General features: G+C 34.9%; 2 protein-coding genes across 3 annotated transcripts; both read left to right on the top strand.

Moving 5' to 3' along the window:
• The first annotated feature begins 3,663 nt into the window (after positions 1–3,663).
• LOC125222263 (myosin-6-like) lies at positions 3,664–13,200 on the top strand. 2 transcript variants are annotated; one of them, XM_089062500.1, is made up of 37 exons: positions 3,664–3,807; positions 3,893–4,038; positions 4,132–4,294; positions 4,411–4,469; positions 4,562–4,721; positions 4,880–5,029; positions 5,092–5,228; positions 5,310–5,456; positions 5,537–5,638; positions 5,898–5,955; positions 6,058–6,159; positions 6,235–6,272; positions 6,357–6,483; positions 6,597–6,767; positions 6,852–6,983; positions 7,070–7,179; positions 7,330–7,390; positions 7,835–8,012; positions 8,133–8,338; positions 8,579–8,698; positions 8,870–8,968; positions 9,076–9,306; positions 9,367–9,452; positions 9,641–9,752; positions 9,831–9,851; positions 9,939–10,022; positions 10,245–10,415; positions 10,598–10,735; positions 10,845–11,033; positions 11,323–11,430; positions 11,501–11,571; positions 11,657–11,753; positions 12,070–12,126; positions 12,310–12,366; positions 12,520–12,597; positions 12,717–12,799; positions 12,866–13,200. In XM_089062500.1, the coding sequence occupies exons 1-37, from the start codon at positions 3,730–3,732 to the stop codon at positions 12,978–12,980; spliced, it is 4,242 nt and encodes a 1,413-aa protein (XP_088918626.1). In that variant the 5' UTR covers positions 3,664–3,729; the 3' UTR covers positions 12,981–13,200. The 2 variants fall into 2 exon arrangements, with proteins under 2 accessions (XP_088918626.1, XP_088918627.1); XM_089062501.1 differs by lacking the exon at positions 9,831–9,851 and having other exon boundaries at positions 9,397–9,452.
• A 1,449-nt stretch (positions 13,201–14,649) lies between these two features.
• LOC125219734 (membrane protein PM19L-like) lies at positions 14,650–16,905 on the top strand. Its single transcript, XM_048121785.1, has 3 exons — positions 14,650–14,886; positions 14,950–15,127; positions 16,468–16,905. The coding sequence occupies exons 1-3, from the start codon at positions 14,751–14,753 to the stop codon at positions 16,712–16,714; spliced, it is 561 nt and encodes a 186-aa protein (XP_047977742.1). The 5' UTR covers positions 14,650–14,750; the 3' UTR covers positions 16,715–16,905.
• Positions 16,906–26,058: the final 9,153 nt, after the last annotated feature.

Here is a 26,058-nt window from a genome sequence, read left to right as displayed (position 1 = left end):
TCAAACTCAGTCTCTCTCTAACCTAAATTCTTCCGCCTCCAGCTTCACTAAACTCTTCCACGCATCTCTCTAAAAACACTATTTATTCCACCTCCAATTTCTCCATTAACGTCTTATTCCACCTCCAATTTCTCCATTAGATCTACCATGGCTAACAAGAGAATTTAGATGGAGGGTGGATTAATCCATGTAGCTAACAAACCCCAACCTCTTTCCCGTTGGCCACAAAATGGTGGGTGGTGGTAAACCCACAATTTTAAACTTTTTGATCTACTGCCATTTAGATTTGGGAGCTCACTTTTGATTTAAATTTGAATATACATGGAATACTTTTACATTTTGTTGTTTACATTATACACGGAAATTTGTTTATTTACTGTTCAAACTTTATTAACAATTAAAATAATTTTGAATATATAAAAAATACTGATACGGAAAATTGGATAAAAAATATAATTAATAATATAACTAAAATATCCAATCACTTTATCTACTTTATTACTCATTCTACTTGAAACATTAACCACTCATTCCTTAATCTCCATGCCCAAAAGAAAATGTGCAACTAACCCGGATGGAGGAAGTATTAAATATGTACAAATCAAATATAAGAAATTTAATGGGACCGGAGAGAGTGTTTTCTTTGCATGTTTTTCGTTGTTATATTCATATTGTTTATTACTCCTTCGTTCTAATGAAGATGAGCTATTTTCATTTTTGATTTGTCTAAACCAAGCTAACTCCTTACTGGAAAAAAATATCAAGTAATCTCTATTTTATTTTATTTTCTCTATTTAATACTTTCTTCGTTTGGAGTGTGTTATAATACTAACTTTTCTTAAATTGCTAACTTGCTAACTCATCAATGTCAATACGAATATATTAAAATGTGAACACAAATTTGTGTTGAAATTTTAATATACTGAGTTGTGTTGACATTTTAATATATTGAGTTGACATTTAAAATATCAATGTCTACATAGTGTATTAAAATATCAACTAAGTTTATGTTGACTATTTCAATGTGGTCGTGTTGATATTTTTAGTGTTGATGAGGTAGCAGAGTTAGCAACTTAGAAAAGTTAGCAACGGATCAAACCTCTTCTCCGTCTCAACTAAGTGAGCCACATTTCTTTTTGGGATGTATCAACTAAGTGGAGTCATTTTGATAAAGAAACAAAACATTTAATCACTCCTACTTTTAACACAATTTTTTAGTCTCGTGCTCATAAGTATATCAAGTGAATTTATGTTGACATACTAATATCACCGTGAATATTTTGTACACGCAGAGTTAACAAGTCAGCAAAATTAGCAACATATCGCTAGTTTAAAACTTTGAAGGTTCACTATAAAATAATGGAGTAAATGAAAATCGACAGTAATAAAATAAAAATACAATTATTATTATAAAACAAAGTAAATATAAAAATAAAAGTAATAAAAAAGTGAATGTTGAAGGGCAATATCGGTACGTTGAATGTCGCCGTTTTACGTATTCAGCTGGTTGTGGTTACGTTAACAGAAATGAAAGAAATTGGGAGTAAAAAGAGAGAGGAGAGGGAAACGAAGGAAACAAGGGGAGAAATCACACACGAAATAAATCTCCTTCCACAGATAAAAGGAACAATTAGTTGAGATTTTGGTTTCCTTCTTCTTCATCTCTATCAATCTGCATGTAATACATTATATTATACCAACTCACACATACATATAACGTTGGGGGGAATATTATATCCTATTGATTATAACATTGCGATTATATATTTATGCGTTTATATAGATAGATAGATATGTATGTGGAATTGTGGATTCCTCGAAGAATTTTTTGATGGTGTTTCCAGCATTGGGAATTTGAACAGAAATTTATCGGGGTCTGACTGCTTTCTATTTGGGAAATGGTATGTATATCGTTTTCCCCTTTTTCATCTGTTTAGATATTTATGTTGTGTATATTGTGTCAAGTAAGTGGTTGTTCGGTTTGTTAGACAAATTAATCGTGAGATGTAGCTTAGGATTGACTTCTGGGATTATTTTAGTTGGAGGGGGTGGCTATGACTAATTATCACATGATTATCGATCTAGGATTGAGTTGTGGGTTCAATCTCATAAACCAAATACAATACATATTTAATCTCGAGATATAATCTTGCAAGCGGAACAGCCCCTAAGGGTTAGAGCTTGGAGTATTTGGGAACTTCAGGGTCCAATTTGGCTCAAATATTATTTTTGTTATTTTTTGCAGTAGAGTTGTTTCTTTTCAGCTGAAATTTTGCTTCCAACGTTCTCTTTTTCGGACTCTTGAAAATTTGTTGTACCTATAAGCACATGTAGATACCACATGATAAACTGTGTATGCATTCATCATAGCAAAGTTTAACAGCTCTTATTATCGAAAAAGATGGGTAATGTAAGTAGTTAAAATTCCTCGTTGTAGTTTATAGCTAGAAAGATGTTTTACTCTGCAATGGTGTTGTAGCACATGATGCAAGCGGTGACTCTTCTTAAAGTGTAGAGTAAATTTATCTTTGAAGATGTGTATAATGAATTGAAGTATAGAGTGAAATTGAAGGCACTGGTGAATGATTTACTTGTTTGTATGAAACGTCATAGTTCTAAACGCAACATGGACACGAATTAGCGAGAATCTGTCTGGAAAAGTTTGTAAATTACTTGCAATGTTGCAGTCTCAGACTCAGACATATGTCAGCCCGATGTAAAGGCTGGAGAGATTGTTACAAGCAGAATTATTAGAAAAGCCGCTCATGTGCATAAGTGATGAATTTTCATATCAAGGGATTCATGCATTGTGGCAATGAACTATCTTTATTAATATAACATAAGAACTTAAGGTTCTTAATTAGCAAGCGGAAATCAACACGCCTTTTAAGGTTTTCGTTAGTAAAAGTGAAGTTTGAAACCTTTTCGGCCTACAATTGCTTAGTGTTTGCAATTTGGTCATGAGTGCAACATGAAATTTGTGAAACAGAAAGCTATATCTGTTGGTAACTTACATTATTCCTAGTTGAAGGTCGAGTAGATTTAAGCATAATGTTAGACAGGGTTTTGTAGCAAAGTTTTTGTAGTGAAAATTATCACACATCCACAGAGAATGACAGTAAGAAGAATCCTTTGGGATTTCATCTTTGATAATTTTCTCAAATCTTGTACTAAGTCAATATATTCATATTAATAGATATGTTTAGTGAAATTGTTTGATTGGCCCAATGAGATATTGTTGCCAAACACAAATAATCATTGTAACATTGCGTTTTATGTGTGTTTGTAGATGTTATTTATCTATTTCCTTTGCTTCTAATTATTGTCAACTTATCAAACAGACTGTTGGAGGCAAGATAGCAGTTGGATCTCATGTATGGGTCGAGGATCCTGACGAGTCCTGGCTAGATGGGGAGGTTGTTGAAGTAAATGGTGACGAGATTAAAGTAAATTGTACATCGGGAAAGACAGTAAGTATATCCTGAGATGTGCTCTGCCCTTCGATTAAAAGTGTGAACTCAAGACATTAGAGTAAAATGTGAAGTCTACATGATTCAAAGGAAAAGTTTTTTATTTCGATGATGCTTTTTTGTGAATCCACCAGTGGATTTGTTTCGAAATTCAACATTTTTCGATGATATTTCTTTCATGTCTGTCTTTCAGGCTGTAGCTAATGCAGCAAATGTACACGCACAAGATCTTGAGGCTCCGCCTGAGGGTGTGGATGACATGACAAAGCTTGCTTACCTGCATGAACCGGGTGTTCTGTACAATTTGAAATGCAGATATAATATGAATGAAATATATGTAAGTACATTTCTCATGGATCTGATGTTATGCTTGTTTTCCTCATATCGTACCATGAGACTTAAAAAGAGGGGGCTTTCTGTAGACCTATACAGGTAACATATTGATAGCTGTGAATCCTTTTCAACGTCTACCCCATCTTTACAACGATAATATGATGGAAAAGTACAAAGGAATGGCGATTGGAGAGCTGAGCCCACACCCTTATGCTATTGCTGACAATGCTTACAGGCAATACCTTTGTTGTTCCATGACTAAGTGTTCATATGCCTGCTATTCTTTTGACACTTGTTCCCAACGAGCACGCTTCTGATGCTAATGCAGGCAAATGATAAAAGAGGATATAAGCCAAGCGATCTTGGTTAGTGGAGAGAGCGGAGCTGGTAAAACTGAAAGCACCAAGAGTTTAATGACATATCTTGCTTACATGGGAGGCAGTGTAGGGGTTGAGGGGGGGAAGCGCACTGTGGAGCAGCAAGTACTCGAGGTCTGTGTCTCGATTTATTGTTTCGCCAGTCAATGGAAGAGAAAAATATAGAAGAACAAATTTCTACTTCTTTTAGTGCTTTGGTTTCCTGCATCAACTCTTTTATTTTTTTGCAGTCAAGTCCTGTTCTTGAAGCTTTCGGTAATGCAAAGACAGTGAGAAATAACAATTCAAGGTCAACTCAAAATTCTTTGGAAAGTACCTTTATGATTATTCCATTATTAATCGACTCAATCAACTTTTGCCTCAAATCCTCTTTGATCACAGTCGCTTCGGCAAATTTGTGGAGATTCAGTTTAATAATAGGGGTAGAATATCCGGAGCTGCGATCAGAACTTATTTGCTGGAAAGATCACGAGTTTGCCAACTTTCAGATCCCGAAAGAAACTACCATTGCTTCTATATGCTTTGTGCTGCGCCAGAAAAGGTAGTATAAAGTTCCAGCTAAGGGTGGCTAGTTGTGCATTTTCTCAAGAAACATGTTTATTTTTTACAATTGAATTACATAGAAGTTGATATAACAATTCCTGAACCTCATAAACATTATACTAGAGTTTCGTTCTAACCTTTGGTGCTTTCTAACAGGATGCTGAAAAATACAAACTGAAGAATCCAAGGGAATTCCATTATTTGAACCAGTCCAATTGCTATGAATTGGATGGTGTTGATGATTCCAAAGAGTATCTTACTACAAGGAGGGCAATGGATATAGTTGGAATCAGTGATGAGGAGCAGGTACTTAAATAACTGAGTGTTACTTATGATTGCATAGTTTTCTTAAAAGAATCCATTTGTAGGACGGAATTTTTCGAGTTGTGGCTGCAATTCTTCATTTGGGCAACATTGAGTTCGAGAAGGAAAGTGATGGTGATGGTTCTCATCCCAAGGATGATCAATCACGATTCCATCTTAAAACCGTTGCAGAGCTGTTGATGTAAGTAGTTTTTTTTTCTTTTTTGAACTTCTCAGCATGTGCACGCCTGGTCTGACGTAAGTTTATATGAATCTATTTCAGGTGTGACGAACAATGTCTTGAAGACTCCTTGTGCAAACGTGTAATGGTTACTCGTGATGAGACCATAACAAAAAGCCTTAATGCGACCGACGCTGCAGTCAGTAGGGATGCTTTGGCTAAAATTGTCTATTCAAGATTGTTCGACTGGTTTGTACTAGGAAGAAACTGTTATATTACGAGATCTAGAGACTGTGTATGTCTCCTAACTAGCGTTTTTTTTGGGTCAGGTTAGTTGATAAGATCAACAATTCTATTGGACAAGATTCTACTTCTAAACTCTTAATCGGACTGCTGGATATTTATGGCTTCGAGAGTTTCAATACAAACAGGTGCTTAACTGGTATGCTTAGTTCTCAAGATTATGAAAATTAGAGCACTGCAAGAAGCCGCACGATGGCAGTCTAAGGACATAACTAAGAACAAATGAAAATTTAAGTTTATTTTTTCCATTTTCACAAGCCTTTTCAGTTTTCAACTAATCTCATTTTGTTTTAGTAGCTCTGTTATGAATTCTTGTGGTATCCTACTAAATCCTAATGCTAGATCCTTTTCATGCTTATGTTTCTAACTGTCATACTTCTCTTGCAGTTTTGAGCAATTTTGCATAAACTTAACTAATGAGAAACTGCAGCAACATTTCAATCAGGTCAGTATACAATATTGTAACCTCTTCTTGTGATAACTCCCAATACTCTTATCATTAGAATTAAAATTCTAAGTCCAAGACAGCACGCTATTTTTCTTGCAGCATGTTTTCAAGATGGAACAAGAAGAATATACAAAAGAAGAGATTGACTGGAGTTACATAGAATTTGTAGATAACCAAGATATTCTTGATCTTATTGAAAAGGTTTGTCTGCTATCCTTTTTTTGTAGTTTAATTTCCTTGTTTTCTGATACAATCTTTTACGCCAATTTTACGCAGAAACCAGGTGGCATCATTGCTCTCCTTGATGAGGCTTGGTATGATTTCTCAGATTCTAGTTTCCCGCATCTGTAGCCATTTAATTACACCCCATAATTTAATGAATTTGGAATTTTTTGTAGTATGTTTCCAAGATCTACGCATGAGACATTTGCGGAGAAGCTGTACCAGACATTCAAAGATCACAAGCGTTTTAGCAAGCCAAAGCTGTCGCGTACTGGTTTCACCATTTGCCATTATGCGGGTGAGGTATGCAATTGTTAATATATGCAACTAAGAATAGTTCGTGAAGTTGAAGCTTATGACTATAAAAGCCTATATCGCTGCGAGTGTATGTTTGATAAAGCATCCGACAATTTCAGGTTACGTACCAGACGGAACTTTTTCTGGATAAAAACAAAGACTATGTTATTTTTGAGCATCAGAATCTCCTTAGTAATTCAAGTTGCACCTTTGTCTCTAGCCTCTTCCCACCTTTACCCGAAGAATCTTCTAAATCATCAAAATTTTCATCAATTGGTTCTCGATTCAAGGTCCTATTCTATGTACTCTTAACATATTCAGAGCTACATTGTTTCTGTATATCTAGTTTCACCCCTTTCTTTTATTTTATACAGCAACAACTGCAATCTTTGCTTGAGACTCTTAGTGCAACCGAACCTCATTATGTTCGCTGTATAAAACCTAATAACTATCTGAAGCCTTCAATCTTTGAGAATAGTAATGTTCTGCAGCAACTCCGTTGTGGGGTAAGAGATATTTTACTTTACTTCCTTTTCTTTGTGTGGTGACATTGTAACAATCAACTCATACAACGATTGTTATTGGTTTCTAGGGTGTTATGGAGGCAATCAGGATCAGTTGTGCTGGATATCCCACTCGAAAGACTTTTCAAGAATTTATAAACCGTTTCAAAATTCTTGATCCTAGTGCATCAAATGGAAGGTATCTTCTGCAAATGTGGTGATAAAAAATAATTGTCTCAAGAAGTAGGAAAGAATAACATTTCCCATAATCTAATACTCCCTAACCTAACATTTCTGAATTTAGCATCGCCTTTCGACAATATTTTTTAACACTTTGCACTTTTGATAGTTGCGACGAAGTCACTGGTTGTAAAAAGCTTTTGCAGAAAGCCGCTCTTGAAGGTTATCAGGTACTCTTCACTGTATGCATTGTGCACATTCCATAAATGGCTGTAAATGATTACACTGTTAAAGCAAGTTAGCGTGATTCTTACTATTTTTGTTGTTTAAAGACTAGACAATAATTCCAGAAGTTGTTGCATGGTTTGCTTATGGATATATAAAGTTTTAATTTGATCCAAGTCATCATACGGAATTTCGATGTTCATGATTTTCCCTGCAAGCAGTGTCTGTCTTTATTATGTTTACAGAGATACAGTCATCCCTCGTGATGCCATGGAACTCTTGCCATTGATTATAGCAACTTGGTTCACACCATAATTGTGCTTACACTGTTATGCCTCTTCATTTCTCTTACATTGATGAAGTTGATTATCTTGAATCGTTCTTCAATAGATGGGAGTTTCTCTATAAAGGCTGTCAAGTTCACTTTTCTTGTACACATTGTTTTCCAGATTGGCAAAACTAAAGTGTGTCTCAGAGCTGGTCAGATGGCAGAACTAGATTCTGTTCGTAACCAGGTCCTTGGGATATCAGCAAGTGTAGTCCAGACAAAATTTCGTTCATTCTTTGCGCATAAAAATTTCGTTATATTACGAATGGCAGCCATACAAATCCAAGCTCTGTGCAGAGGTATAATTAATGCTCAAGGATTTTTTTTATCATAGTTTATCTGTGTTTACGTATGGCTAACCTAGCGCTCACGCTCATTCCTTTAACTTACTACTTATTACTTAAATGTCGCAATATCAGGGCAAGTTGCAAGGTGTATTTATGAGCGTAAGAGGAGAAAGATTGCTGCTACAACGATCCAGAAAGGTGGAAGGATGTTTATGTTTAGGAAGACTTTTGCAATTTTATCGTCTTCTGCAATTGTTATCCAAGCAGGAGTTAGAGGAATAGCTGCTCGCAGTGAGCTTCTATTTAGAAGGAGAAATACAGCAGCTATTCTTATCCAGGTAAAATTCTCTCAACCCATTCTTGTGCATCTCTCTTGTATGTGTTTGATTTGAATAAGTTAGAGGAATAACTCTGCAATGAAATATCGTAATGTATGAGTATATAATCAAAAATCTAAGTACTAAGGACTTGTACGTGTTTGATTTGAATACGTTGACAGATCTTCTAGGATCAGAATTATGTGGAGCTTTTAGGCTGTTCACTTTTAGGTATTATAGTATTTGTTTCTGTCTAAGCAGAAACACTCCAAAGGATACTTGGCCAGCCATCATTTCTCGCGCTTGAAGGGGGCATCGATTTCAATGCAATGTGCTTATAGAGTAATTAAAGCTCGCAAAGAACTACGGCTACTTAGAACGGTGAGTACTTCCAACTTTACTTGTAAAATAAATTAGCAATGAAGTAGAGTCACATACTCTTTAGTGCTTCCATCACTTATCATTTACAACTGGTAACATCCTATTTATGCAATTATGGAGCTAAAGAACATAAATTCAAGTGGATTTCTCCTTCCTAACTGTCTTACTTAGGCTGCAAAGGAAACTGGTGCACTCCAAGAAGCCAAAGAAAAGCTAGAAAAGCAGCTTGAAGAGCTCACGTCAGAGTTGGAGTTGGAGAAGCGCCAGCGAGTATTATATTGTCCCTTTGCATTTAGTAATTACTTTCATATGATAGTTAAATGTGTGAAAAAATATGGTTAATTTCCATTCAATTAATATAAATTTATGTTGACTAGCATGACATCGAGGAAGCCAAAAATCGTGAAATTGCAAAATTACAATCTGCTTTGGCGGAAATAAGAACGCAAGATCCTGAAGCTCTAGAGAAGGTATCCGCGCATGTTCCTGCTGCAGTATCCGAGCAAGTTTCTCCAGCAGTATCCGAGCAAGGTCCTCCTGTAAAAGATGGCTCAGTAATTGATAATGAAGCAGTCCAGAAATTAACTGCTGAAAATGAAAAGCTGAAGGTATTTCAGGTCTACTTTAAATATATCTTGGAGAAAGATACGTTCCATAACTAATGATAGGCTTTGGTAAATTCTGAATCGGTGGTTCAGATTTTAGCTATGGAGGCAGAGACAGATATAGTTAAGCTGAAGACAGATATCCAGAGGTTGGTGTACAATTATTTTTTCGTCTCCTGAATTAGCTATCAGACAATTAGTTCATTTGTTGCCATGCTTCTTAAGTCTTTAAATGAGATGATATTGGTTCTTTCTCACAGGTTAAAAAGATTAATGAAATTAAGAGATTGTGTTTATTTGGCCTTATGGTATATTCATTAATCTTCTATCTTTTTAGACTTGTAGAGAAAATTTCTGAGATGGAAACAGCAGAAAAGAATCTCCGCCGACAGGCTTTAATGAATAATCCTTCAGGAAAACTATCTGGACATTTACCTCCAACTACTCATGTTAGTATTTAACCTCAGTTTTATTTAGCAATTGTCTCTGCATCTGGTGCTTATTCCTTTTATTCCCTTGATGTGCAGCAAGGGGAGAATGGGCACCATGTAAGTGTAATGTGAAATGGCGGTTCAAAACAACATAAATATTTATGTCCGCTATCATTCTGATTGTGCTTGTAAGCTTCTATACAGGAACTTTTAAGCGCAGCATCCAGTAAAAGATTTGGTACAGAAGCCGATAGTGCACTGAGGAAATCTATCATCGAAAGGCAACGTGTGAGTTATTTCTGAGTTACCATACATTCCTCATTTGCAGTCTCATATAGATCCTGTAACCTGTAATCCTTTCTGAGTACTTAATTTTTTTTAAGATGATTGAAAATAAACTAGATATAACCGAACTAGGACCTCCATATTTGATTCAGGTGATTGATTGTTGCACTTGTTCCAGCCTACATATACAAGAATTTAATTGATTCTTTTATTTGGTGGTTCCAGGAGTCCGTAGATGCTCTTATTAGGTGCATCAAAAAAGACATTGGTTTCAGTGAAGGAAAACCAGTTGCTGCACTTACAATTTACAAATGCCTGTTCCATTGGAGATCTTTTGAAGCTGATAGAACTAATGTTTTTGATCTGCTTATTCAGATTATTGGTTCAGCAATAGAGGTGAAGTTTAACAGTAAACTAGGAATTATTTCTAAGCATTACCCGCATGTTTTGGATATGGAATTCATTGTTTGAGAAACTAGATACTGGTTTATATGGACTGCTCTAGGTCTTCATTAATTCACTAGTTACCAATTTATTTCTCGACGTCTAATCTGCTCAAACGGGTCATTTTGTTTCAGGATGAGGAAAACAACTGTCATATGGCTTACTGGCTTTGCAACACATCTACACTACTGTTTTTACTCCAACGAACCCTTAAATCTCCTTCTTCATCTCAACCTCCTCAGCCCACCTCATTTTTCGGAAGAATGGCTCAAGTATGATGATCCTTTATCATGTTAATGCTCTAAAAAGTTTTGCCTGAAAGATGAATTCGTGGATTTTTAAGGCCTTCTGATATAAATCTTAGTAAATATGAATTTCCAGAGTTTCCGGGGGTCCCCATCCTTCGCCAACATTTCTATAGGTGGGCTTGATGGAATAAAACTGATTGAAGCCAAGTATCCAGCTTCACTTTTCCAGGAGCAGCTGACTGCTTATATTGAGAAGATTTACGGTATTACTCGAGATAATGCAAAGAAGGAATTGACCCCGGTTCTTTCTTCATGTATTGAGGTAGAACTTTACTTTATTTGGAACTCTATAATCTTCCAATAACTATACGATTCTATCTTATATTACCTTTAATACTCCTCTTCATTCTTTGTTTGAGTTTTAAGTTTTTTTAACACTTGACTACTCTGAAACTACAGGTTATGATAGCTATAGCATGTTATGAAACAGGGTATACAGTATTAATTCACTAAGAATTATGCTAATGAAAATTTTCTTTCTTTTTCTAAATTGTTGAGTTTTCTTCTTTTCATCTCTTTTGAGACCTCTGATTTGAATGTTTGGTCTCCAGGCACTCAAAAATTCCCCGAGTCAATCTGCTGGCGAAAGTGCTACTAGGAACTGGCAAAGCGTCATTGATTGTTTAAACGGGCTTCTAAGTACACTGAAAGATAATTTTGTATGTAAAAGTTACCTTTGTTTTTACCCGTGTAAGTCTGGTCTGTATCTTATGGAAGTTGATATTTCAGGTTCCACCAGTTCTTGTGCAGAAAATCTTCGAGCAGCTTTTCGCTTATATAAACGTTCTGCTGTTCAATAGGTATCTCCTATACCATCACATACAATCTTCTTTACTGAATATGATGCAATACTCATAACCTGTAACCTGGTTTAACTTTCTTCAGCCTTCTTAGCCATAAAGAGTGTTGCACGTTCAACAGTGGTGAATATGTAAAGACGGGGTTAACAGAATTTGAACTTTGGTACGGGGACACCCACGAGGTATGGACCTTTCTGCTTGAGTTATTCACTGATGCTGCTATACTTGTTTAGAGTTTGAGGACTGTAAATGAGATAAGCTAATTGGTTTTCGACTCTATAAAAGCTTGTTCGAGCTCGTTAACTACATGAACAGGCGTCTGCTTAAGCAAATATAGAATCGTTAACATGATAACTTATTCTATACAGCAATTTGTGACAATTATTTTAAATATCCTATGAACGTTGTTTAATATCCTATGATATCTCGCTATCATACTACGTCCCTTGATTTGGTAATACAACAAGTGTAGACTAAGTATTGTCTGTTGTACTACAGTATGCAGGCTCATCACTGGAAGAACTAAAATATGTGCAGCAGGCTGTAAAACTTCTGGTATGTTCGAAAGCAAACTCCTTTTCGGTACTCATTTGTAATAATGGTGGACATACTATTTCATTCAATCTCTAGTCAAAATAGTGAATACATCCGCTCTGATTCAAGTGCACTCTACAGTGAGGCATGGAGAGCAATGCACGTTTCGTTAGATGTTATGCTAAATACTTACCACATGTGCAGATCATGCAACAGAAAGCGGAACTAACTTATGATGATCTTACAACTGAACTTTGCCCTGTAAGTTTATTTCCTTGTCTCTCTCTTACTTTCTTATACATGCATTTGTGTGAGTCTGTGCATATTCTTCTTTATTTGGCTTCTTATAGTTGATACGCGCCAATCAGCAAAACCAAGATTAATTTCTAACTATGCAATGTTGTTTGTCCACAGATACTGAGCAGTCAGCAGCTTTATAGAATATGTACTATTTTTGGGGATGATAATGAATCAGATAATGTACCTCCAGAAGTAAGTTGTGTTTCCTTCTTGCTAAGATACTTCACTACAACAATGAAAACCGAAGCCAACGTTGTGGATGATAAGCCATATTATACAGTCCTTATGTCTTACTTTATAAGTCTTAACAGGTACTTTCTAAGCTAAAGACACTTGCAGAGGAGGACTCTACCGATCCTGATAACAACTCGTACTTGTTGGAGGATAATTCCAGGTAATTTCATGAGATAACATATTGTCGAAATAAAGGAGTAACAAAATTATCATTCATTTACTGCAGCATCCCGTTGCCGGTTGAAGAACTCAGCAGTACCCGCCAAGATTTAAATTTTAAAGGCGTAAAACCACCCGAAGAACTTCTTGAAAATCCAGCCTTTGAGTTCTTACAGGGTTAAGGCTGTGGTTATATTTATCCACTTTGTTGATACCATGATGTATACAAACCTGCTTCTTCTTGTCTCATCACATCCCCAGCTAGATATTGGTGTAGAATTTGTAGAATTCATAGGTAGAGAGTCAGATAAAGGGGAAGTGATGAGTTTTTTCCAGTTAGTTAATTGTTTTTGGGTACCTTAATTTAGGCTTATATTCTGGCCAAACCTTTTCTAAAAATTACAGGCCGAAATGACAGTGAACATGTTTATTGTTCAATAGTGAAATAGGCTGATGTTCTGGTGTCCTTAAGCTGATGGCCATTCCACAATATTGGAATTTAAGTCAATACTTTTATAATAGTAGTATTAATTTTATAACCAACATATTTAAGGAGTACATGTCAATAACACTCACTAGGATTAACAATATAGGTTTGGTAGATGTTGCAACGACTAAAATACATAGAGTACATTACCAAATACTCCCTTAGTCACTAATTCTGTGTTCAATTTTGATTTGACACCAGTTTTAAAAAGATTAATGGAAAATGAGTGAGAAAAATTAGTGAAATGTGAGTTTTATGATAAAATTTTACTAACATAAGTTAATGAAGTGTGAAGTTTTTATCAACAATAATAAAAATAAAATAGATAGTAGTATTTAATAAAAAATGTCTCCTCTATATCGTTATTTCTCTTACTTTACTTGTTCTATTCTACATTTTAATCCTTCCGTCCCAACTAAGATGACACACTTTCATTTTAAGTTTGTCTCAACCAAGATGACACATTTCTATATTTACTAACTTTCTCTCTCCAATTAATACACTCAACCACTTTTTTTTTCTCTAATTAAATATTTAATTTCTCTTTTTTTCCATTTAATAATTACACACACTCTTTCTCTGTCCAATTAACCACTAATTAATAGTAACTCCTAAATCACGTGCTGATTAAGAAATGTAATATCTTAGTTGGGACGAAAGGAATACTACATTCAAAACCAAAATTAAAATTAAAATTCAATAAATTGTTTAATTTTTCATATTGTTTTACTCACATCTAGTCTCACTCCCTTAAATCCGTCAACAGTAGTATGCGCATTGAGGACCAAACACCAGCCCAAACACCAGTACATGCACAGCTTTTTCGTACCTTAGACCATCCCATCTTCAATGCACTAAAATCTAAGATGAGATAGGTAATAGTTCTATTAATACTTTAAAACCAATCATGTTTTTACTTTTTAAGTAAAATTACATTTTTAGGTTTATATTAAATCAAAACCATTTTTTTTTTCAAATTATGTGAGTAAAAAAGCATAATATAGAGAATATTTTTTTAAAATTTAAGTTTAGTATCAATAATTATAGTAAAATTATATTTATTTTATAAAATAGATTTGAGTTTAATATAAATAATTAGAGATGTTTACAGCTATTTATCGAAAAAATCTCATCACAATACCTTTACAAAACCTAATTTTTATTTTGATAAATTATTAGTAAATTGGTAGCTATATTGAAAAATCAAATTACATAGTAGTATATCCTCGATAACTCGGAAATGAAGGAGAAGTGGACAAGTGGCTCAGTAGAGGTGATACAGCACTACTGCATTACTGCCACGTGCATTCTTGTAATAATAAATTTCCATTTGCCTCTTGTATTTATAACTAAGGTGAATAACCCAACAAACACTTCAAATCAAAAACGTTTTATGTCTATACCTAGACTCAATACTGCATTCATCCACAACATAGTACTAAAGCAAAAATATTTATTTTAAGAAATGGATAGAATAGTGGCAAGGAATGTAGCAGGTCCATTGTTGTTGCTGAATTTTCTAATGTATTTCATTCTGTTGGTGTTTGCAAGTTGGTGCATGAATAGGTACATCGATGGCCGCACTGCAGAAGCAAGAACAAGTAAGCCTTTTTAGTGCAAAATGTAATTTTAGAATTGAATTGAAATAGAATTTTGATTTACAGGTATAGGAGGGAATGGAGCAACGGGGCACTTCCTTACATTTTCGGTGCTAGCAGCAGTCCTTGGAATAGTATCCAAACTAGTCGGCGGCAACCACCTCCGAACATGGCGGAACGACAGCTTCGCCACCGCTTCCACCACTTCCACCGGCGCCTGGGCTGTCACCGCTCTTGCTTTCGGGTTATTTTCTCAACTTCATTATTTTTAACTTATAAAATGCTCAAGGTTATTTTCCTAACATACACAAATGAATTTACACACAAATTATATGATTATTATGTTGAAAATACTTTGTTGGTATCTATATGGATTGAATATAAAGAAGATAAATAATATTTCTTTGTTCTCCAATATACGTCTCGTTCTTCAATATATGTCCCATTTTGATTCGGCATGAATTTTAAAAAATATTATAAATAAAAGCTAGCCAGTAAAGTTAGTGGATGTGAGTCATATTTTAATATATTATTATATATATAAATAGTAGTGGAGTCATTTCATTTTTTACGCTCATTTTGAAAAATGATACTCTCTCCGTCCTTGAAATTTTATCACTTATTTTCATTTTTGTTCGTCCCCAAAAATTTGTCGCCTTTCACTTTTACTAATTTTGGTAGTAGATCCCCCTACATTCCACTAACTCATTCCAAATAGCATTTTATTATAAAACTAATATATGAAAGCAAGATCTACATTCCACTAACATTTTTAATTCACTTTATATGTCATTTCTTAGAACTCGTGCCGAGTCAAATAGTAACAAATTATTAAAGACGAATGGAGTAATAAATATTTAAAGTGATGAAAGAATCGAGTAAAAAAGAATAAAGTAGATAAGAGGCTTTTATGCATTATTCTCTTACTTACTTTACTTTTTATGCACTATAACTATTTATTACTCCCTCCGTCCTACAATAGGAGTCTGTCCTACAATATGAGTCACTCTTATTGTGAGCACGGAATTTAAGAAATGTAAAGAATAGTGGATTGAAAAAATAGTGAAAATATGACTCACTTTTTAATATTGATTTTATAATAAAATGTGAGTGAAGTAAGTTAGTGGAATGTAGGACCTACTTACCATTTATGATTAAAAAAAATGAATTGTGACTCTTATTACGGGACAGAGAGGGTATCATTTTCTTTCAAAACGAGTGCAGAAAATTAAATAACTTTGTTACTGTGGAACGGAGAGGGTGCGACTAAAATGATTTAAATGGAAAAAAATGTGTGGAAAATTATGACATGGGACGGAAGGAGTAGTATATAATTATATTATTAAATAATAATACTAATCTCTTTTATGTAGAAAATTGTCTTATTGTTCATGTAAATTTAGTAAAAGATCGATTGGAGCATTTTTATTAAAAAAAAGTGTTTAATTTTAAAGAAAATAGAACTATTAGAAAGAAAAAAAGGTTGGTAGAAGAAAATCTGGTAGAAAAATTTGAGACAATATTAATTGAGGAGGGTTTCAATAAAGTGATAAAAATAAAAATGAAATGATGTATGAAATGCAGATTAGCGTGCAAGGAGATAAACGTGGGAGGCTGGCGGGGATGGCGATTGAGGGTGGTGGAGGCCTTGGTTATAATCCTCGCCTTCACGCAGTCCATCTACGTGCTTTTACTGCACTCTGCCTTCTACCGCAGCGTCCACGATGATGACATAGGTTACGGTGGCGGTGTCCCGGGAACTAGCTTTGGAGGCGACATCCCTCGAGCTCAGCCGGTGCCCAAAGGCGGAGTCCCTGGAGCAATGGTTTGAACTAACTTCGTATCTGTTGTGATGTTGAGTATCCATTTCGCTTCTAGACTGGTGAGATAGAAGCTGGGATTGTATTTTTGTTTTTGTGTGATAGTATGACCTTTTCTTTAAGGATATCTTTAGTTTTAGCGGTTTTCCAATGTTGATGCACCATTTTATTTCACATTATAAGGGCATTTAGTTGAGGGTCATGTTATTGTGTTTTGTGCGTTGTATATTAAAATACTCCCTTCATCCCGGCTTAGATGACACATTGCTTAGTCGGCACGTGATTTTAGGAGTTATTGGTTAAAGTGTTTAATTGGAGAGAGAGAAGGTGTGTGTAAGTATTAAAGTAGAGAGATAAAGAAAGATGGATATTTTAATAGGAGTGAGAAAAAGTAGTTGAGTGTATTAATTGGAGAGAGAAAGTTACCAAAAAAAGGAAATGTGTCATCTTAGTTGGGACAAACTAAAAAGGAAAATGTGTCATCTTAAGCGAGACGGAGGGAGTAATAAATTTCAGAATTGTCCCAAGGATTTGTTATGATTCTAATCTATAAAATATGCTATATCCATCTTTACTATTCCCTTCTTTCCAAGGAAGATGATCCCTTTCTTGGGCGGCATAGAATTTTAAATTATATTTTGTGTGTTAAGAGGAGAGGGTAAAGTAAGAGAGAGGGAATAAAATAGAGATAAAGTGTTTTCATTTTAAATAATGGATCATCTTAGTTAGGACAAATCAAAAAAGAAAGTGAGTCATTAATGGGACAGAGGGAGTAATAGTAATGCTACATCCGTCTTAAAAAATTGTTTTACTATAGATAATATGTGTTTTAATATAAAATTAATAAAATTTTAATACAAAAATTAAAAGTAGTGGAAGTATTGTTAATAAAAAATGATGTTTTTTTTTTTAAACTAGTATATTATTAGAATTATCTAACTTTTTAGTAGTTCATCCCTGAATAACTATTTTCCCCCCTCTGAACTGGCTAAGATTAAATATTTCTTAGTCGGTACGGGATTTTAGGAGTTGTTATTGTAGTTAATTGGATAGAGAAAGAGTGCGTGAAAGTATTAAATGGAGAGAGAAGGAGAGTTGAATATTTAATTCGAAAGAGAAAAAAGTAGTTGGATGTATAATTTGGAGAGACAAAGTTACCAAAAATAAAAATATATCATTTTGGTTGAGACAAACTAAAATTAAAAATGTGTCATCTTAAATGGGACGGAAGGAATCTAATAATGTGGACTCTATTCTTTGCTAACATTATTTTATTATTATTTCTCTTCTATTTATTTTTTTGTCAATTATTTTCTCCATCTTTAAAAAGTAGACAACATTTGATATGGTACGAGTTTTAATGTACAATTAGTAAAGTAAGAAAGAGATAAAAAGAAAAAGTGATTGGAATATGTGAAGAATGAGATCCATCTCATTAGAGAGGAAAAAATTTCTTAAATAATTTTGGTCTATTTTTGCAGGACGTTCTAAAATGACAAATATGATGTATTTTTAAGAGATAGATAGAGTATATATTAATATTTATACCCTTTCAAAAGCTTATATTTTTCAGAAACGGAGGAATATATACCTTTTTATGGAAAATATTTTACTATATCCATGTAAATAGAAGCTGTTTTCAATGGAAGACACGTAATATAAAAGATTATTTTTTTATGAATGGATGTAGTACTTTTTCTCAATAAAGATGTTCCGAGTATAATTTAAATTTGAAAAGTTGATAACTAATGTGGAATTACAATTTTTTTGCTTCCTTCGACCCACGTTAGTTGAGGCGTTTCTTTTCTGCCCGAGATTTAAGAAAGTTGTGTTGAGCGAATTAAATAAAGTAAAAGAGAAAAGAGATAGTAAAGTAACAGAAAAATTTTTTGATATGATTAAATGATTTGTTTTTAGTCAAAAAGAGAAATGACTCAAGTAACTTTGAACAATCCAAAATAGAATACAACTTGGTTATCTTGCCGCACTTTATTTTCATCATCATCTTTCCTTCCCCATCCCTCTCTCTTTACTAGTTTCTATCCTTCCATATTTCTCCTACCAATTTCTCTCTTTAATATGCATATTATAGTTGTATTGGGCACTTCATAAACCATTTTCTCATTTCTACTACTTTCGATGACATTATTTACTATTATTATATTCTATCCGTTCTAACTAAGTTGAATCAAAACAATTGGACACACAGATTAAAGAATTATATTGAAAAGTAGGATAGATAAACAACATAAAAAAAAATAAAGACAGAGTAAAGTAGATGATGAAATAAATAAGAGAGATTGGATGTTTTGTTTTTGTCATAAATCCTAAAAAGGAATATGACTTAACTTAATTGAGATGAGGGGAATAGATGTTATCGCAAACTGAATATAGAAAGAACAAAACTGGCTAAGTTTACCATGATATTTTCTTTGCTATTTTTAAAAAAATCTAAAATCTCTCTTTGCATAAATGAAATATTTGCGAAAAGCGTACTTTCACAAAATATTGGTCAGAAAAATTAGCTGTAGAAACTCATTGATGATGTACGAAAGTACTAATTCTACACGAATCGTAAGAATAGTTTGGGACTCATTAAATTGTGGGAGGTAGTGATTTTATGGTAAAATAAATTCATTGATTAGTTAATGAGGAAAATATTTACAAGTGAGAGAGATTTCAGGTTTGTTGCAAATATCCATGTGAAATGGCGGTGACGTGGTCACAAGAAAAATGGAGAGAAAAATATTAAGAGAAAAATGAATAATTATGAGATCCACATCAACATAGTATAGCAAACACATCATCGCTCTACGTCTATATACCGTTTGAGAATTTTTTTGTCAACCCTCCTATCCCTATGAGTTATTTCCATTTTAATCTCTCCTTAGAGATTATATATTTTCTATCTTAAGAAAAAAATAAGTAAGATGAGATCCATTTTCTGTTAATAATTCTTTTTCTTTCTATCTCTTATTTTTCCAATTATAATTAAAAATTAACTTTTTTTAATATTCATATTTTTTAAGAGACATATATAGTATAATTTAAATCAATATACCATACTTTTAGTTATGAATCAAATCAATATGTATGTAGCTGTAGACGTGGGATAATACTTTATTTAGATTTACACTATACAAAGTCACTTCACTAGCACTTTTATTGTCTCTCATTCCTTTTTGTCGTTTTCGATTTCTCCTATTCAAAGACTTTGATTTTTTATTTAGGTCATATGATTTAGGGTTTGTGATTTATGGTTTGTGTGGTCATGTGAGCTTCAAATTTTCATAGTTTTATGTGGTCACGTATTTTGTATTAGGGTTTTAGTTGTTTTTGCTATATGAGAAGGAATTATTAGCTATTGTCTTTGCTATAACGTATTGGAGATGTGAGGATCTTTGCTCAAGACCAGCTCAACACTTAGCCAAATTGAGGAATTATGAAAAAGGAAGATTTAAAGTCTGGTTTAAATCCGGGCTGTTAGTTTCATTAGTTGATAGACTGAATGTAGACCGTTAGATCAACTAATGAGTTGATTGTGTAGTTTTCATTGCTTTTGGCCAAGATATTAGCGCTAATGTCGATTAACATTTTGTATTACACATTCAAGCTCAATGAAGAAATTCTCTCCCAATTTCAGTCTTCTTTGTATTTGCGATTCAGGGGTTTGATAGCTAACAACTGGCGTTGTCTGTGGGAACGGTAGCAATCGGAAGTAAATTGAGTTCGGGAATCGAATTCGCGAAAAAAAAGATGGCTTCAAGATTTGAAGCGGAAAAGTTCACCGGGAAAAATGACTTTAGTCTATGGCAGATGAAGATGTACGCGATGCTCATTCAACAAAGGCTATCGGCGGCGCTTGAAGGAGAAAAGGAAAAGAGGGTTGCAGTGGAATCTGATTAGAAGACGATCTTGAAGAAAGCTGAAATTATGGCAAAGGCTCACAACGTTGTGGTTCTGTGCCTTGGTGATAAGATGTTACGAGAGGTCGCAAAAGAAACTACAGCGGCCGGAATTTTAACAAAGATGGAAAGCCTTTACCTGACGAAGTCTTTGGCCAATCGATTATGCATGAAGCAAAGGCTCTACTCATATAGATTCTTGGATGATAAATGCGTAATTGAATAGCAGGAGGATATTAATAAAGCAATCGATGATCTTGAGAACATCGACGTGACGATCAACGATGAGGATAAGGCGATACTCCTCATCAACGCTCAGCCTAAATCCTATGATCAACTCCGCGACGCGATCATGTATGGAAGGGAAGAAACCATCACTTTTTAGAAGTCCAATCTGTGCTAAGAGCCAAAGAGTTGGAATCTGTTGGGCAAGGAACATTGATTCCACCTCAAAGAGTTTGAATATTAAGGGTTTCAAGGGCAAGAAAGGGTTCAAGAAGAAGTTCGATGGACCGAAGAAATTTGGGAGTGATTAGAAAGAAAGTCGGGTGTGTTTATGGTGTAAGAAGCCTGAGCATTTGAAGAAGGATTGCTTCGGGTGGAAGAAGATGCAGGCCGCATTTGGAAAACAAGGTGTAAGTACTTCTGACTGTGTTGAATCGAATGATGATGCAAAGGCTTTGAATATAATGAAAACAATTGATGGAGCATCTTGGATTATGGATAACGGGTGTAGCTTTCATATATGCCCCAATCAAGATTGGTTTGAAGAGCTGATTGTTGCTCCTGGTACAGTCATTCTTGGAAACAACCAAGTCTGTAGTATAAGAGAAATATGCTCTATCAAATTGAGAATGTAGAATCAATGTGTGAAAATTCTCAATGATGTCAGATGCATACTAGAAGTAAGGATGAATTTGATATCATTGGGATCATTGGAGCAGAAGGGGTGTTCTTTTTCATCATTTGGTGGAAGGATGTTGATTAAGAAATGGGAAAGTGTGGTCATGACAGCTGAGAGAAGGGGCAGTTTATACTATCTCAATGCATCTGTGGTCAAGATACAGAGGGATGACCTGAATCTAGTATAGCATGCCAACATAAAGTTGTGGCATGAAAGACTTGGTCACCCAGCAATTGGAAGTATTAAAGAGTTGGCCAAGAGGTAAATTATCTCAGTTGATGAGACACCAGAGGGGAGCCTTGTCAAGACTGTATCAGAGGAAAGGCTAAGAAGCTCTCTTACCCTACTAGTAAGCATAACTCTTCTTCTCCTCTGGATTATGTGCATAGTGACTTATAGGGTCCAACATCTGTAAATACCATAGGAGGAGGTAGATATTACATGTCCTTGATTGATGACTATTCAAGAAAAACTTGGATATACATATTGAAGGAAAAGTTAGAAACTATTTGAGAAATTTAAGGAGTGGTGTACTGAAGTTGAGTTGGAAAAGGGGTGTAAAGTGAAGTGCCTAAGAACTGATAATGGACTTGAGTATTTATCTAGGCAATTTGATGATATCTGTAGGCAAAGAGGAATAAAAAGGCATAGAACAGTCCCAATGAATCCCCAACAAAATGGGGTGGCTGAGAGAGCCAATAGAACTATTGTTGAGAGGATCAGATGCATGCTCTTCTCTTCATGGTTGGGGAAGAAGTTTAGGGGAGAAGCTGCCTCTACTGCTGTGTATTTAGTGAATAAGTGTCCCTCATCCAGCATCAATGGAGATACACCTGACTATATGTAACAGCCCGGCATTTCTAGGGTATAATAAATACGGCGACTGTTAACTAGGCGAACTTAATGCGACAAAAATGTAGACTAGGGTTTCAATTAAAGAGATTTACCCTAGCAATTAATGAAGATCAAGGCAATAAGTCAACGGCTAACTTACGAGAATCAAGACATAATAGATTAGGCTCAAAAGTCAAAGGTTTAGCCTAATTCCAACAAAACGCAATAATTCCCCTCATTCCAAAACAAAGAATTAAGTTCACCACAACCAAAGATAATAAGTTTCAAAAATATTCAGCGGAAGCATTTCAAGAGAAAGCGGAGCCATGTATGAAGACACGACTACACTTATAGTTCCAAACATCCATTTTATTCGATTCAATCTTCTCAACACCACCGACCGCCCATCGCCGCTCAACCTGCACATAGGGAAAACACATGCAGGGCTGAGTATTTTAAACATACTCAGTGGACTCATGCCAAAACATTTTATAGCTATGCCACCCTTACCATAGTGAACTCGAAGTTTGCATTTATTTAAAGATAAGCATCGAGTATCACAAAATATATATATCATGGACTGGCCAGTCAAATAATACCTCCCATTTTCTCATCAATCATCATTTCATAGTGCGACGAAAGTGTGGCCACACTTTTCGCCCACGAGACCGGCCGACTAGCAAGGACAGCTCCCGATCCCACCGTGTACACAGCCTGGTAGGGTTTGCGGCCCATACTCAGACCCGAATTCGTTTAATCATAGCCACTATAGCCTAATGGAGCGTACTCACAATCTAGGCATCAGGCACACACAATATCCAAAATAATTCATAGGCATGGCATAACAGTTTAATCCACCCTTATTTCTCCAACATCATATATTTGCATATAGAAGAGAGTTTAGAATAAAGCCCACCTCGATTTCTTTCGAGTTCAACAAAAATGCACTTCTTCTTGATATCCCACCGGGAACGCGAACTATCACCTTTAGTTCATATTTTTCAAATAAGTCTCAAATCATGGATTAAAATTATGCATGATCTCACGTTTCCCTTTTCCCTTCGATTATTTCCAAAATCAACAATCAAAATCAAAGTACGATTATCATATCGTTTTTATTCACACAATCATTCCAGATTTATCATCAATTCGTGTCACGCATGAGTGCTTTTCTACACACAACACACGCACACACACCACACACATGTGCACGCCTACCGAGGCATGCACACACACAGACACACTCTCGGCCCCACACACACACTCACATCCATGCATCCAAATTCACCGATTAATTTCCCCTTCACTCGTTCTAAATGCATGTGGACTCAGAAACACCGATTAATCGGTAGAGGAAGAAAAGATTAATAATAGAAGTACCTTTTCTTGCAAAAACAAACGGTAGAAACAAGTAGAATCTTGATTCTTCAATGAATTCTTGAATTGCAGCTTCAATTCTTCTCCAAAAGATGAAGAATTAATGGAGAAAGTAGAAGAAAAATTTGAGAGAGTGGGAGAAAGAGAGAGACCGAAAATTGGGAGAGTGGGGGACGGTTTCTGTAGTGCTAGGGTTTTGATTTCTCTCATCTTATTTATAGAGTGCAAGATATACTCCAATAATTAAATAAATAAAGATTTGGAAGAGATATGGAAGATTTGTTTGTTGAAGTGGTCGAATATTTGAGGAGTAATAATAGGGAATTCGAATTCTAGGCTATTAATTTAGCCTATGATTTAATTTGAATATTTTACGGAGTAGAATAAAATATTACGGAGCATGAATAAAATAAAAATACTCCCCCACTAATAGCCAAAAGTGGCGTGATATTAAATTCCTACAAGGAATTTAACTAAAATCCTAATTTAATTAGGATTTGGTAAGATCTTTTTAGATTTGGCAAGATATGCTAGGATATTTGAATTTAATTATGGAAGAGAATCAATAAGGGATCAAATAATAAAATAAAATAATCCCTTCTCCCATAATATAGGAGATTTCGAAAATCTCCAAAAAATAATAGGGGTTTCGAATTTTTCATGGAATAAATAGGAATATCCGGACTTTGGATTTTAATTTGGATAATTATCCCAAGCAATAATTAAATCCAAGAAAAATAGGATTTCTTTCCAATAAATAGGAGGGTCGAAAATTCCACATACTTAAATAATGCTCCTATTAAATTCTCACTCATCCCTTAGGAAAATAATTCACCACAAATATTATTTCCTCCCACATCAAAATATCCACCTTTTTCGAAAATCATCTCCACTTCAGATTTTCAAACAACTTTGACCATTCCACGACCACGTCATATTTTCCACAATATTGACTATTCAATAGCCACGTCGCATATTCAACAAGTTGACCATTCAACTCAAACTCAACTCGATATCGCAATTAGGTCACAAAGAATATTGCAATTTATCACTTATCATTTAATTCCACATATCATAGCATTAAAAGCATTTAATGCAAAAATTTCCACGTCACAAAAATTAGGGTTCGAAAAAGCGAGGCGTTACACTATAGATGGTTTGGGAGACACTCAAGCTACTCTGATCTGATAACTTTTGGTTGTAAAGTATTTGCTCATGTGAAGCAAGGAAATTGGATCCTAGAGCATTGATGTGTGTTATGCTAGGATATCAAAATGGAGTTAAGGTATATATGCTTTGGTGTATAGAGTGTGGAAATCACAAGGTTCTAGTCAGTAGAGATGTGATTTTTCTGGATAGTGAAATGCCCTATCTCAACAAGAATGCCTCTAATGGGATCAGAATCACTGTTGATAGTAACAATGATTTTGAGGTGGAGTCAGGTGGTGAGAGAGATGAAACTCAGAGCAAAAATATGCATAGCAGTGGTGATGCAACTGAACAGATGGATGCATATGAAGGTAGTGGTTCAGATACTGGCTCTGATCAACAAGGTAATACAGCTGAGGATTTGACAAATTGACAGTTGGCCACAGACAGAACCAAGAGGACATCAAAGATTTCTTCTAAGTTTTCTAATTATGAAATGATCTTCTATGCATTGACCATTGCGGAGCAATTAGAGCTTGAGGAGCCACTGACGTACAAAGAGGCAATGGAAAGTAAAGACAAGGATAAGTGGCTAAAGGCAATGAATGATGAGATAGATCCACTTTTAAAAAACAAGACTTGGACTTTGGTGGATAAAGTGGAAGGGTTAGTAGCAAGGGGATTCACTCAAGAGTATGGGATAGATTACAATAAGGCATTTTCACATGTTTGTGTTGATGTCAGTTATGGCAAAGAAGGGTTGGGAACTTGAGCAGATGGATGTAAAAATAGCTTATCTTAATGGAGAGTTGGAAGAAACCATCTTTATGGTTCAACCTGAAGGTTTTGCTATACATGGTGAAGAAGTGAAAGTGTGCAAGTTGAACAAGAGCCTTTATGGTCTCAAGCATGCCAGTAGACAATGGCATGAGAAATTCAATTGCCATATGGTGGTTTGTGGTTTTACAAGATCCTGATATGATTCTTGTGTGTATCTCAAAAAGAACAGTTGTCTATTAACTGTTGTATGTAGATGATATGTTAATAGCAAGATCTTGCAAGAAAGAGGTGGAGCAAGTAAAGGAGGATCTGAGGTCAGGTTTTGATATGAAGGATCTTGGGCCAGCTAGAAGAATACTTGTAATGAATATAATAAGAAACAGAAAGGAAGGAAGCATTTGGCTTG

The sequence above is a fragment of the Salvia hispanica genome, chromosome 1, assembly GCF_029641045.1.
Source record: "Salvia hispanica isolate PSC_SH4W2 chromosome 1, Shi_PSC_v1, whole genome shotgun sequence".
NCBI lineage: Eukaryota > Viridiplantae > Streptophyta > Magnoliopsida > Lamiales > Lamiaceae > Salvia > Salvia hispanica.
Note: the sequence above shows the minus strand (reverse complement) of the source record. Positions and strands in the feature narration are given on the sequence as shown.